Here is a 15,866-nt window from a genome sequence, read left to right as displayed (position 1 = left end):
GGGACAATCCGTTCCTCCAAAATTTCTTTGCCCTTTCCTGAGGGCCATAAGTCCTGCTCCCGAAGCTCTTGTGTACTTTAGTGTTCAATCTTTCCATCAATATGGCCATCAATCCCCCAGTCCAATTCGGTTTAATGTGTTTGTCCTTTCCATTCCTTTCTCTGCCCCTTGCATTTTCTAAATAGATTTTCCCTCTAATATGCCCCCCACCAACCTGCTGTGAGCAAAGCTTGCACTCTGAATACCATGGAGCTCATATCCTGATATCAGCTCCACAGCAGAGGTGACAGAGAGAGAAAGGAAGAAGAGTGAGGGCCCCGTGGCTAATCTAATACAATTAAGTTATCCATAAGCTTCACTGGATATGAAAGACATGAGTGATTGTCATGTTGTGTGGACTGCCGCAGCGTGTGGCTGACTCATGTTTTAATCTTCCGCCTCCCCCCCTCCAACCCCAACACCCACACATTGGAGTCAGGCAGATCAAAGGTTCACATGCTCATCGTAGCCTTCTGGGCGGGGCTCGTGGTTGACAGGCCCAGCTGGAATCAAACGCACGTTCTCAGTAAGATAGTCATTTCTTGTGGAGGGAACCCCTACCGAGTCCATCCATATTTCTGTAGCTGAATGGGGAAAATACTGCAGGCCCATTGACTGGAAAGTAATCCGCTCGTTGGTATTGAGCAGGTTTGACACATTAATTTCCTTGAAAAACACCAATATCCTCTTTTTAGAGTGGTTTTACAGTAATATCCCTGAACTCAAGCTACCTTTTCTTTTTGGCTTCATTAAAACTTTATACATATTCATCTCTTTGACCTTTCTTTGGAGCTGTTTGGCCTTTGTCATATCCTCTTGCAGTACCTGGTTTTCTGCATTTCTTTTATGTGATTATGTTGATATTTTTGCACACATTTGCATACCAGTGTTGGTTTGGTCTGAGCTGCAGGGGGAAACGAAGATTTTGAAGCTGAAGAACCTGCGTCCTCAGGACTACGCCAACTACAGCTGCATCGCCTCTGTCAGAAACGTGTGTGGAATCCCTGACCGCAGCGTTATCTTCAGACTCACGAATAAGACAGGTATTTTAAGATTATTGACTTTTCTGCTCATTCATTTTAGAAGTAGAATAGCACAATTTACTTTGCAGTGATTTTGATATTAAGTCATATTAAGTCATACATGATATTAAGTTAATTGCAATGTAATTACAATGGAAGCCAATTCTATAAAGTCTTAAAGAGATAGTTTGGATTATATAATGTGAAGTTGTGTGGTACTTGTCATTATATTAGCTACAGTAGATGGTGAACAGCATTCCCTCAGGGGCACCGGCATTATCAGTGTGATGGTCCCTCCTTTTCTGCCAGCAGTGGCTCAGCTGACCTGTTCCTGCAGGAGCTGGCAGTCAGGGAGGTCTGTTAAGTTAATGTGGTGGCACCTGTAGGCCTCCGGCGAGCCAACAAGTAGCTGCCTCGTCTCATTTGTCTCCTCTCTTTCCCACATCTCCAGGTTTTAGTTTAGTAATGTGTTTTGTTGCTTTCGACGCTGACCCACACATGCCTCACTTGTCCATACATTACACTCTAAATAGGTATGTTAGTTTATTTTCTAATAAAATACTCAATTCAGCACTTCACCATACTTGTCACATACCTTCAGTGGGTTTGCAGGAAGTTGGGGCTTGTCCAGAATTTTGAAACAGATTTTTTTGGCTCTTAAAAATGGCATTCCTATAAATGTTCAATATCAGTGCTTTACTTTGGTGTCAGACAGCCTTTACTGATGGGAAACTGCCCGTATATTAGCCAAATATAGCTCTCTCCAAACTCCATAGGCGAAATCTGTCCAACTTTACCTTGCACAGCACGGATGTTGCTGGACCACCCCTGCCTCAATCTGTTTGTTTATTTGTGTTATTGTGTGACTTAAGTGAATCTTCTTTAAAACACAGAAAGTCACACAATAACACAAATAAACTAAAAGAGCCAAGCAGCCATATATTTTGATATATCATCAACTCCATGTTCTATAGGGTGAAATTACTGGTTTTGCCTGTGAAGTTTGGTTGACTTGGAGAGAGCAATATTTGGTTTATATGACATCAGTTTCTTGTCAGAAAAGACTGTCTGACGGCAAATTAATGCAGATAAAATGTTCTTAATATGGCACACATTTAAACTGATCACTTGTAGGTGGACCCTTTTTTAAGTGGCTGCAATACCATTTGATGCTGACCTTATTCACAGCAGTTCTTCAAACTGTGGGCGTGCTGACTGACATCCACTTTAGGTAATACACTGACTATTGATAAGTATCTCATATAACCCCACTTCAAATAATCCGTACTATCCCTTTAATAGATGTGGGACAGAAATAGAGACAGACAGATGAAGTGGTTCGCAGTCTATCAACTGACATAATAATATAACTGTTGTAACTGCCAAAATTGTTCCTCCTCTGCCAATCTTTCTAAGACTCCGCACGCTCTTCCTCCACAGCCTCCCCGTCCATCAAGCTGCTGGTGGAGGATCCTATCGTGGTGAATCCTGGCCAGACGGTGTCTCTGGTGTGCATCACCACGGGCGGAGAGCCGCCCCCCACCCTCACCTGGGTCAGCAGTAATGACAGCCTGCCACAAAGGAGCGTGGTTAAGGGGGGCACGCTCACGCTTCCAGCCATCACCTCCGATGAGGCGGGGGTCTACAGCTGCGTGGCCAGTAACAACGTGGGAAACCCGGCCAAGAAGTCCACCACCATCGTAGTGCGAGGTGAGAAGGCATGTCTGCATGACCAGATATATGGAGCATCCCAAAGTTTGCAGTATTACATAAGTAAAGAATACATTATGGAGTAGATAATCATATGAATACATGGAATAAAATATAAAAAATAACATACTGTGAAATAATACAGTAAATTATTAAAACTCAATACATTATTCTGAAATGCCAGTTCATTTTTGTTTCATAACTGAATTTTTATTTCAAAATGACACATTGTATTTTATAATGTCACTTCATGACAGTGGAGTTGTCACCAGTGCCTGCTGCATCATTATAACAAGCTCGAGAACTGTCAGCTGACTAGTTAGCTCCTGTTAGCTGCAACAGACTGAGAGGAAGACTCCTCATGTTTTTACTCATCACAGGGTCTTTACAATGAAAATGCTGCTGAGGTCACTTTATATTAAACATGTAGCTGCTGCTGTTAATGACTCTTCTCTTTGATGCGGAGTAATAATCTAACATCACAAGCAAACCTAACTGACTTCGTTAGCTGCTAGTTAAGTGGCACGTGCAGCTGTGTTACAGTGCATTCATGTGCTGCTCAGGTGGTCCCATTTCCAGTGTTGGGAAGTCGTTAAAACCAACTTCAGTGTGTTCATGTGGTTTTAAGTCATGTGGATAAGAATATGAATGCTACATAGGGCAGAGTAGGGTCATCTATGTCATAGGCTAACTCTGTCTGTAGGCCACCTGACTTGTTATCAGGGTTAATACTAAAAAATAACTTCTGCTGCAACCTATAAATACTATACTACAAATTACATGTGAACAGAATATTGACGTGCGATAAGTGAATTAATAAAAAGTTACCAACTAAAGCTTTACTTTCACTCGACATGCATACATGACTTGCGCAAACTCTTTTTCCAATTATCCCGACGCCACATGAATGCAGGATTAGTTACTTTGTCTGTGTACTGTGTTTGTGTACAGCTGACTCAGAATTACTTAAACAGTGTTGTTGCTTGAGCTAACAGGTGCTAGCTGGCTAAATTTAGTCAGCAGTTGTTGATCAGGCTAAAAGGGGCATGTGATTCGTTGGCGGGGTGATGATTGGTGACAACTCGATAAAAAATGACATGTAGTAAAATGCAACATGAAATAAAAGTGACACTGTGAAAAATGGCATTATAAATAAACACACACAAACGTATTATAATTCATTCACATATAGTGCAATAAAAAAGTCTGTAATTCAATCAAAACAGACTATGAAACGATGACAATAAACTATGAAAATAAGATAAATAAAATAACATTTCACAACAGTTTTTATCATCTCTATTGCACAATTTATTGGTTCATTAATATGAACCAATAAATAATATTTTACTCTTTATTATATCCTTATTTATTTAATGTTTTGTCTGAGTGCACTAAATTGGGGTAAAGCGTGGTCAAGCACACACATTTTGTATGAATATGCACATTTTTATTTCTTGTTGACTTAATTACATTCAGTTAAAAATTTTTACCATATTGCAATGTATTTAAGTTTGTTTATTTACATTCGTATTCAGGCAAAAAGAGGGTGAAGCCATTAATTAAAATACACTGATCCAAAGAGTGATTAACAATTTATCAAGAGCAGCAGGGTGAGGGCCATTGCTGCCTGTTTGGCCAATTATCAGGGAAATTATTTTTTTCCAAGCTGCTCTTCACCTGAGTGGCACAGGAGGCAGAAGAGCATCTTATCTTTCTGTAGCTCATTACAGAAATAACTGTTATCAAAGTGCCACATTTTGCATGCTTGTCATATTGACAGTTTTCTATCAATGTGGATACACAAAGTGAAGTGCACTTATCACCAGGCATGTGATATGTACAGTTAAACGCAAGAAAATGCTTAGACGGTTAATACTCAAGACAGGCAATTTAACCATCTGCAAAGAAAGGCTGTTTTTATATGAGACTTGCACAGATGCAACATGATGCATGAGGAAATTGACTTTCATACTCTTAAATCGACTGCTATTGCTAAGCTGGAGGATTAAGGGTGGTGTGTGACTCGGCTTTCATCAGTGACATAACGGAGGATCCCAGCGCCCTGAATGTGAATCTTCAGGAGCCTCTTGCAGGTGAATGAAAAGACGCATTAATTAGTGGAAGCCTCACAAACAAAACATCATTCAAAGGATGATCCAAATGTGAATTTTAACTTTCCGGAGAACATCACAGACACACAAATGGGACAACATTTGAATCTGAGTTTAGCAGATTGGCTCAGAAAGTTTCTCGCAAGAGTTTCCTCCTTTCATCTCAGAGATTATGCCACAGCTCCATCATCAGGTCGCCTCTGCGCTCAGCCTGTTTTGAAGCTTTTATTTATGCAGCCATATGCTCCCTGGGATGAAAATCAAATCATCAACAAATCATTTCTGATGGCCCCCCTGACAGATAAACCCCTTCTCTGTATTGTGAAAGTGCCCATGTAGTCGAGGGCTTAAGAACTGAGAGGCTTACATCAAAGAGAAGGTGTCAGGTGTCCCATGGCAGCAAATAAGTCAGAGCACACTCAGTGCAGGCAATCGTTGCAATAAATATCACGCTCTCATCGACGTGTCATACGTCTGCATCTGACAATGGTTCTTATATGGGATCTTGGTGAAATATAATTTAAAAAAAGAACGGCACCACCTTCCTTAGATATGCATGATGTTTGAATACACACACATAAGGCTGCAGAGCATTGTCTGTACTTGTTAAAAGTTAAAAAGGACAGATATGTATTATTCTGTTTGACGAAATGCCATGCAGGATCCATAGATATTGATTTGTTAGGCAGCGCAGGGCTGTTTAAAAAAACAAGGGTTCAATTCAGGATCAGACTGATTCGTTTTGTCTCCATCAGTCCAGACAGCAAAGCCCAGTGCTCTATCTAACTAAAAGTCATATGTTTAAAGACATATGTTGGTTAAGTTACTGCAAACATGATTTATCATATCCTTCATGTTTCATGATAAATTGTGGAGAAATGAATATTTATCAATCTTCTAAAAGCCATCACTGACGTCTGCATGACTCAGTATTTACTGTGGATTTTTTAAAAGCACAGTATATCATTTCTGCAGCAAGGGTCAATAACTAAAGACGTAGTTTGATGATGTAGCGTGGGTTGTCGTCTTCATTGTTTAAGTCTGTGTAAAAGTAATAAAAAATCTGTGTTCTGAGTTTGTTACACCACACAAACATGTTATTAACCACTCAGACAAATGTGACTGATTAAAAAATGGCTTAGTACATAAAATTAGGTCTCACAATCGTGAAAAATGAGCAGTTCTCTCCGCTTCGAAACACTGGGGGGCGTGTCTGCTCCACTGTGTCTAGTGTCAAAGACCACTACAACTGCCCCACTACATCACTATAACTGCCAGGATAATTTGGACTGAAAAGACTGTGAATTATTTAATAATGAGTTGTGGAGATTATGTTCATGTGTTCAGGATTTTTTTGGGCAGACTGAGATCATGGCTCCATGATGCACTGGAGCCGTACGTATTCTAACACTATACAAAGTAGAGCACATTAACATTTAGCATTGGCTTTGCAAGTAATGAGAAGGCGTTTTTTTAAATTAACATGGTCTGTTCAACCTCCACAAGTGAACTCACAAATGACAACTGCTCTATTTTGAAACCTAATTGTATATACTATCAATATTTTTAATCATTCAAATTTAGCTGGGTGGTAAATATCACAAACTCAGAAGGCGTATTATTGCTTAAGATGGACTTTAAAGATAAGGCAGTCAGACGGGGGAGCAGGCTAAATAGCCTTAACCCTAAAATTAATACGTGACAAGAAACCGTGTCCTGCACAAATCTTGAAGTGTGAAGTTGGGTTGAATGATCTAAACAGAAGAAATCTAGGCAGTCTAAAATTAAATGTAGAGATACTGAAATGACATAGTTAATCAGTGTGTGACAAAGCAAATTAAGGACCAATGAAAACAGAAAATAAATTCTCATGAGATTGATAAAGAGTCAGTGTGGTTGTGGAAAAAATACTTAGTCGCTTAAGAGCAGATTGACGTCTAATTAACACAAATCTCTGCCTTGCGGTGACAAACTTTGACAAATTTGGATCAACTTGCTTGGATGACATATCAATTTAGCTTTGACATCGACAGATATTGATTATCAAAGTAAAGCCAATTACTTTATTAAGTTCCATCTGATGGGAAACATTTTGAAGTCCAACAAAACATCACTGGTGTCAAAATAAATTTGGACCAAATGCTATAGATGCTATTTAAGCTGTAAAAGCCAACAGCATTACATTAAATTCTGGGACAGACTTCACCACGTTATCACACGTCTCAGCGTGGTGTCAAGATCGCTCTCCTGAGTCTGATGAGCTGTCACTGACGCAAATGCAATTTTGGGATCAACATGCACCAGATGACGAGGGTGGGCGGTGAAACCATACTTCACTAGACTACATTGTTTATAGAAATATATCATGGATTTGATCTGTTTCTGAATAACTTGCTGCATATTAATCAGTGCAGTAGCAATGAAAAGTGGGGTGAAATACACATGGTCATGGACTTGTTTACATGGCAACATGAATAGAGTACATAATTATAGTATGATGTTCTGCAACTGGCTTTTCAAAACCCAATCGGGGCTGTGATGCACCTTTTTCTAAAGCAATTTCCCCAATTTTTGCTCGTGCTTTTGCAACTGATCCCTTCTCACCACTGTTACTGAGTGTCACACTGCATGAAAACAAGCTTGCAGCACTTTTCCACATTAAGAGAGCTGGGTGGGTGGGTTAAGATGAGGATGTGCTAAATTTCCACCGTTAGCAGTAAATTTCTATCACCATGGATGCCGTTAGATGTTTGAATTTAGAAACAAACAGACTTATAAAGACTTATGAGGCATGACCAAACTAACATTTGGAAACTAGTAAGACAAAATTGAGTTTTTCATGATTTTTGCTGCATTCTCTGACATGTGCTTCTGTGATGTAGCCTGTCAGATACAGGATTTTTGGGGCAGATATTGAGTCAAATATGCATTCTTTTACATACTAAACACAACAATTTGTTTTGTTTAAAGGATCCCTTAAAGGTTTAAATTTTCACAAAGGCAAAACTCAAACGGTTCATATACTGACCCATACATGACATGCTTATCTTGAGTTAATCCTCCAAAAGTTCCCTGTTGCTTTGTTATCTAAAAGCTTTTATTATGAAGCAGTGAAATCAGGAAATGTTGAGTTTTCTTCAGCAGCAACTTATCACGACTCCTATACAGCAGAAAGCGAACAAAAAACAGTAAAATAAGTCACATACCTGAAAGTACAAACAGCAACAGAGAGGAGAAACTAAACTTCAGATCACAGAAGTTCAGTTACAAGTCATAAAAGCACTGCGCACTGAACACAGAGACTTTAAAAAAATGTTTTCTCAGGTCTCCTGCACAGACATGAGTTGAGTCTCCCAACAAATGTTTTTTTGAGGGGGAGAAGCTGGCTATTGATTACTACTGATTTTGCTCGATTTGTTTGGGATTGGCTTATGTCTACATTTGGTTTTAGATGGATCTTTGGATTTTGTTAATATTTTTTATTTAATGAAATGACACATACAGAGGTTCCTGTGAGTGGGTCAAATCTGAACTGTACCAAGAGGGTAAAGACTGCAGGGTTTGGTTCTCAACCTGCCCGTACAGTTGTAGAATTAACTTTCTTTTTGGTTGACAAAGTACCCCAAACCCTTTGGCATTTCTGCACTGCAATTCCATGTTACCTTGACGACTGACATAAACGGCTCTACCAATTTATCTGTGATAAGGTCATATCAGCTGATATATCGGCCCAGGTTATTATAGTAGTGGACTTTGGTGTGTCAATCAGTGCCGACCTGCTGTCAGAGTTACAGTTCACTAACTTCCACTCCACCTCAGCTGGTTTGAGTTGGCTCTTAAAATGGCATAGGCTTTAAGTGAAAGCACAAATGGAGGTGGAGTGGATCAGGCGAGGCTGTAGTGCCCAGAATGGATTTGAACCTGACTTCTTCAAATGCTATTGAAATTACACAAGAAGCACTTTGGAATAACAACCATGACTCTGATGTATATAATGCAGTATATACATTATAATCATGGCACTTGAATTGAATGTGATGTAGCTAAATTACAGTCTAACCATGTAGGAATAATGAAATAACACTCTGTTCTTTACTCTCAAGTACACCTCACATGTTGCTGCTTCTCTAGTTGGCCAGATTTCTAATGAAAATTAGTCATATTCACACACAAAAGTTGTGTCTTTCTTTTAATTGTGTTTGACAAAACACACAGTGCAGCCGCTCCATGGGCAACTTTCTACTGACGTGGTACTTTGAAGTGAGGAGAAAAGGAAAATTGAAAGAGGATAAGCCAGGCTCGAGGCTAGAGCACAGGCAGACCTTTAGTTGCTCTTTGTTTGTGTGTGTGTGTGTGTGTGTGTGTGTGTGTGTGTGTGTGTGTGTGCGCGCACGCGTGTGCAAGTAAGAGAGGAAACCAGAAGAGAGAATTTCTGTCTGTGCACACTAATACATTTTCTCATATATTCTTATGCCTGTTGATTTAATTTTCAGACCGTGATTTCATTTTCTGAATATCTTCACTTCAGACTATAAAAAAAAGTCTATAGTCCAGTTTCAAGAATGCAAATATTCTTGCAAATGCCTGTGTGTATGAGTGGCCATGAAGAGTTATGGCTGAAATGTTCAGAATTATTTGCTCTTGAGAGGAAATACCGGTCTTCTGTGCATTGATATTCATGTGCGTAATGCTGCACGTGTACATGAAATACCAAGTGATTTAGTTCTGCCACACCAAGTTCATTCTGCATGTTTTGCAGGGTCACCCTGTGGCCTCATCGTTGCCTATCTCAGCTTGTTCACCCTCCTCTCTAGTCCTTGAGAAGCCCTCTCAAACTGCTGTTGCCAAAGGGGGCCGTGTGTGTGAAAACACACATCTCTCCCCAGCAGATGGTAGTTTCTCTGGCCATACTGTCCCACCAGCCAGACTGCCTTCCAGGGCTTGGCCATCTCCACAGCCAGCCCGGCAGGCGACTGGCATCACATCACCCTGCTGACAAGATCCTTTTTATGGATTAAGGGTCCGCAACACGTCTTCAAATGCAGGTCAATACCCTGCTTTTCCCCATGACCATTTCAGTCCACTCTGTCATCCTCAAACACGGCAGTTTGTGATGTCGCCGCTGTGACAATGCAAAGTTACTCCGTACTGGTTGTTTCTTCCTTTCTTCTGCTGGGTATCAAATATGAGTCGGCAGCTCTCAAACGGAGACTTGGTGGGTTGAGACAGAACTGTCTGTAGATGGTGTTGAAATGGGCAGCTGGCCTGACATTTTGTTTTCCTTTCTGCCCCGCGCACAGATGAGCCGACTCATGTGCATGTGCTTCACGTCTTTTTGCTATAAAGCCATGTGTTTCCCTCTGTGTGATGTAGAGAAATGAGCATTGCAGTAGCTTATCAAAAGCCTAAAAAAAATCAAACATAGTCGTGTTGGCGTCAGATTCTCTCAACAATTCCTCCAGGAGTTCCTGACAAATTCAGGTGTGAGGCATTTACACCCAAGACATCCATCACTCCGACGTGCTCACGTAGACATGACTACCTCCGCACACACACACACACACACATGCGTGCACACGTTCCAGCATGCTAGCTATGCTCCACGTTTTGTAACTCTGATTGGAAGCTTGCTGTTTATTTATAGAGAAGCAAAAATGCAATCTTTTTCAGTGTGAGCTCCCCGCTGTTTATATTTAGACTGTTTGGTGGGGAGAAAACAATCATGACGTGCCTTGTAAAAACCTGGCTGTCAGCATGTGAATCAACATGTGAATGACCCTTATCAAATTTGCTTTGGAATAAATTCTGGTTGAAAGCTGAATATATTTCCATTCATGAATGCCAGATTTAATGGCTGGATGGCCAGAACTGGCACAGGCAGGCCAGTCTCTTGGGCTGCAGCCCTACACTCTTAGAAATAAAGGTGCTGACTAGAACCATAAAGGGTTCTTCAACTTGTCCCCGTAGGTGTAAGTTTTTGCATTTTGGTAGAACCCTTTATAAAGGTTCGACTTGGAACCCTCTCAGAGGGCTGAACTTAGAGCCCAACGTAAAAGGTTATACATAGAACCAACTGTTAAGGTTTTATCCAGAACCCCCTGTGAGAGGTTCTAAAGGAGAACCCTTCTGTGGTGTTCCAACCAGAACCCTCTCTGGTGGGTCTACCCAGAATCTCTCCACTTTTTAGGAGTTTTTACAAGAACCCTCCCAGGGGATTCCACCAAGAATCCTTTAATAAAGGGTAATAAGAGGTTTTATCTAAGGCTTGGTTTTGAATTTCAATACTTTAATGGCACCAATCATATTTTTTCATTCTTCAAATGATAATAAATTTTGATACTTTAGGAGTAAATTTTTAAGTTATGGTTTATTTTTTTATGTTGTAAAACTGCTTTGAGTAGGAAAATGCCGTGGTGCTAAGACGGACAACTTAAGTTTAACCACAGTGTAGTAAATATATTTATATTTTCCAATGGTTTTATCTAGAACACACCCAGGGGTTTTACTGAGAACTGTTTTATAATATGGTACAAAGAAGCAATGACGAAAGAGTTCTTCAAGGAATTCATCAACCCTCTCTAAGACTCTGTCTCCCAAAACACTTTTATATTATGATACGAAGAACCCTTTAGGAAGGGTTCCTCTGAAGCAAAGGGTTCCTGGTAAAACCTCAGCACTTTAGGAAGAACCCCTTTGGAACCCTTATTTCTGAGAGTGTGAAGACTGTGTCTGTGTCTGTATGTGTGTGTGTTACTTTGTGAGTGTGCCTGTATATATGCACGTGCCTGTTTTGTTTGAGCATGCAGTGGCTGTACGTGCATACGAACACTTTTCAACATGAATTAAAGCCGGAGGTCAGCCTGAAGGTTGAGAGCAGCATTTAGGACTCATTTCCCACAAAAGACTGGATACGTGTGAGCGGCCATGATATTGTAAAGGTGCTAATGTGAAGATGCATGGAGTGATAATAGGAAAATGAAAGGTGTTTGGATGGCAGTACCAATGTGTGCACGCCAGCGCGTGCGAACCATGCTAATGCCCGTTGTCCTTTTTTGTGTTTAACCTTGAGCGGAGCAGATGAGGCAGAGGAGAGTGGCAGTTAGAGAGACATCCATCTGGCTTTGAGAGATGAGTTCAGCTTCACATGCTGATATTCTCTGCAAGAAAGAATGGAGAGCACAGTGTGATGCCTGCTGAGAGACAGACAGACAGGTCTCACTGAAAAATGAGATGGACTGATGGGTAGACAGGAGGATAATGATTCAGAGTGAGAGCAGCGTGAGACACGTCTTTCTTCTCTTCTCAGACAAAGGCAGGGAGAATGCACTGGAGAGGCTGGAGGGAGGGAGAAAACGCATTTAAACATCTTTTTTTCTTGCAGTGTTGCTGCATTTGTGTGAAGCGCATAAGTGGTGCCATTGTGTCTTTGTCATTATGAGCCTACGTACGTGCGTGTCATAGTCAGCATGTCAGGGTTGTGTGTACTTTTGCCCTGCTAAGAAGCTCCCCAGAGGTGGTATTGTAATCCTGCCGTGTGACATGAGCTCTCTGTAGAAGAAGGCCTCAACCGGGGTTTTTCTCTTTGTGTGATTATCTGCGCTTTTCATGTACAGGCCACCCATTATTCCCCCAGGCTATTAAAGCTATGGAGAATCATACAGGCCTGCTGCGGGCAAAAGCACCGCAATTTGTGGTTAAAAAAGGAACACGGCAACTTTGTAATATGTATGGTAACGATCCAAAAGACCTCGAAAATCCAGAGAACTGCAAGCAATCTCCTCGGCATAAAAAGGATACAGGAGACATGTAATGCAAATGTAAGCACAAGAAGAACCTATATTTCTCGTCTTGATATTACCATGAAGAAAGTAGCTCCTGTGTCCCTGGTGGATGTTGTTACTTCTTGTGCATGTTGCCACAGTCAAGGTTCAATGACAGGAGGCTCTGATGGTGATAAAAGGAAACCAGCTTCCAAAATCCATCAATAATTCATGCAGAATTTGTTTGTGCGCATGTTGACTTGTGTTTTATGCCCCGGTGCCTGTAATGCTGGCAATGTTTTTAAAATAATACTGGATTTTCTACACTGGTTCCTGAGATGCCTGATTCCCTGCTTTAGTTGGTAACTAACAAGTAAAAATTTAATGTTGTGCTTCATAAACTTCAGTATAAAAGCTCATTCTTGTACTTTTTTCAGAGCTTTCCACCATACATCAGCAGATAAGGTTTGCTCAGTCACAGGGGTGGTGTAAATATGAACCAATACATATCAGTAAACAGATCCAAGATTTGGCTACATTACTGTAGAAGAAATCACAATAACTTAGAAAACTAAAGGGTAGAAAACGCCTGTGTCACATATATACAATTTAATGGCAGCAACGTGTTGAATGTTTTCTTTTTTCAAGATTTTATTTTGACGTGTGTACTTCTCATTCATCTAAAGGGCATGTTTTCTGCTTTCATATCACATTAAGAACAACTCCTTCACTAATGTTAGATTTGAAACATAATTTGCCTGTAGAACTAGCAGTTAGGACAGACGGGTCAGACACAGTCAGGTGTTGCAGTGATCAGCACAGGGTTGTGTGTTGATTTGGGCTTATTACACAACTTTTTTAAAAGATTCTCCATTCTGTTTGGTCTATTACAGCAATATAAGCTCCTTTATTTCTATATAACAGACTGTAGCTGTGAGGAACAGACTGTTGCTATAGGCAAAGTTTTCATCTCTGGAGGAGAAATAAAATCATTTTATAATCAACACAAAATCATCTTTCAGTCTTTGTTTTAAATTAATGATAAGGTGGTAAGTAACCATGTAATAAGTGGGACAATGTGTAGTAAGTGGGTCATTATTGTGAAATAAAGCCCTTTAGGATGATCCACTTCCAAAGGAAGATTCTTATTATTACTATTTGAAATAAATTGCAGCCAGACGTAGACTTTGAAGTTGGTCACACAAAATAAACCAAGCAAGGACACAACTGGGAGAGTGTCATTGTTCGGTGCATGAACTTTGCCAGGATAGCGCCAAGTGATATTCAGTGATATTTCAGGTGAAGTAATCCAACTGTTGGTGGAATATGACTGTTTATCTGTAGTTTATCACTGAGCAAAGCAACACAGTATGTCTGTATTATATAATTACAGCAAACACATCAGATAAGTCAGACCACTATGTTCAACTAAATGTCTTTAAACAGTACAGTTACAGCTAAAAAAAGACAAAAAATCAGATCAACTGCCAGATGTCTGTCCAGAAGTGACTGTTGTTAGCACAATGTCACGTTGATTCAGTCCATAGCACCACAGATACGACCCAGACTCTCCCTGTGCAGTCATGTTCCTCACATGTGTGTGGTGTGTCACACATCCTTCCCTAGTTGTCTTGTTATGTTCCCCAGTGACATACCTGCTTCAAGCGATCCACAACTTTTGCAAGTTGAAAGAAATGTCAAATTACCATGCACAACACTGGTTGAAATCTTTACAGCACCCACTGTAATATACATAATTGTATCATAAAATCTGCTGGTGGCACCACAAACTCTACAGGCACATGTAGGAGGGTGACGTGAGCCCCGACAGTAAAGTTACAGAGAGGAACAGGTAGCACAAGGTGAGTCAAGCTAGCATTAGTGATGTGATAAGAACACTGATAAGTCAAACCTCATTCTGTCAGTCAAATTGTTGCACTTTTTTTTCAGCTGTGTCATTGGACACACAGCAACACAGAATAACAGCAACTTTTCCAAACCTATAGCCTTGTCTTAAAATCACTTAAGCACAACACTAACCGTAATGGAGATACAGATGTATGATGGAAACAGAGAGCTCTAATGCTCTCAGCCCCAGAATGCCGGTGAAGACGGATAAACTGTTTTTGAAACATAGCTCCGCTTCCTCTACTGCCATCCAGCATCATCAACACTGTGACTGACGGCACTTTCAGGAGCCAGGCAGCAGAAAAGCTTTGTGGAGTGCTAAGATTTCATTACTGAACTATGACCAGGATCAACACTTTTTATTTCTTTGACAACTGTGTGGAAATCTGATGTTTTCACATCACAGATGATGATCAAGACACTAAAACTTAAGTCTCTAGTAGGTAAAACCTGAGAGTTGGCATGTAATGAACAATTCTGGGTTGGATACCACCCTAATTAGCAGCTAATGACACTTCCAGCTGGCCCCTAATTCCTGACGAAAGTTATCCACTGCATCACTGCCCATGTTTACTACTGTTAGTGTGGCACAAGACATAATTTTATGGAGTATCTGGTGTTTTAAATAAGAATGAAGGAAATTAATAATTTATTTTAGTTTCACTAAAATTATTACATTTTAATTTATTACAATTAATAGGAGGTTCAGCTCAGCTGTTATGGACATGCATGTGAGCTTCCATGTTAACAGATCCAGATCTCTATAACAACCGAGCAAATTCATTCCACTTATGAGGAATTTATGATATGAGTAAAAGCTCCAGAGAAAGCCAGAAGGTGGACCTGAAGTTTGGATTGTTTTTGTCCATAAACATGCACTAATATTTACTATATGGCTGTATGTGCATCATACAGGTGTCAGTGATATTGTGTCCACCACACAGTGTTACATACTTACAATTTTTCAAAGTTGGCCCTTCCTCCCCAGCTCAGCACTGGCAGTGTGCTTTAGCAAGCTAATGGAGCTAACCGCCAGCACATACCTGTCCAACAGCGGGTGAAAACTGACCACAGATTCATTCTTCTTTTGGAACTACCATGTTTTTAGTATGGCAGAGAAATATTTAATTTTCCCAGTGCATGGTATGGTAAATGCAATATGCCAAAAATATCAGGATGTCCTATTGCATGCAGTCACATTTTGCAGTATGCAAGTCAGCATGCTTTTCTAGCTATTCTAACCCACAATACAGACATCTCTTTAACTGCAGTCCAAATTGCATATTCTTTCTTATTACTCTAAATTTAGGCAG

The 15,866-nt window shown here is 40.3% G+C and overlaps 1 protein-coding gene across 1 annotated transcript in view; it reads left to right on the top strand.

The window, feature by feature from the left end:
- LOC146314177 (MAM domain-containing glycosylphosphatidylinositol anchor protein 2) overlaps positions 1–15,866 on the top strand; it is a 254,799-nt gene that overhangs the window by 128,476 nt on the left and 110,457 nt on the right. The window contains exons 5-6 of the mRNA XM_084737373.1: positions 950–1,082; positions 2,502–2,771. Of these exons, the coding sequence (XP_084593499.1) occupies positions 950–1,082; positions 2,502–2,771 (403 nt within the window). The remainder of the gene's footprint in view (positions 1–949; positions 1,083–2,501; positions 2,772–15,866) is intronic.

Source organism: Lutjanus erythropterus, chromosome 15 (genome assembly GCF_056507025.1).
Source record: "Lutjanus erythropterus isolate fLutEry1 chromosome 15, fLutEry1.hap2, whole genome shotgun sequence".
Taxonomy (NCBI): Eukaryota; Metazoa; Chordata; class Actinopteri; order Lutjaniformes; family Lutjanidae; genus Lutjanus; species Lutjanus erythropterus.
This window is presented reverse-complemented; position numbering and strand designations above follow the sequence as displayed.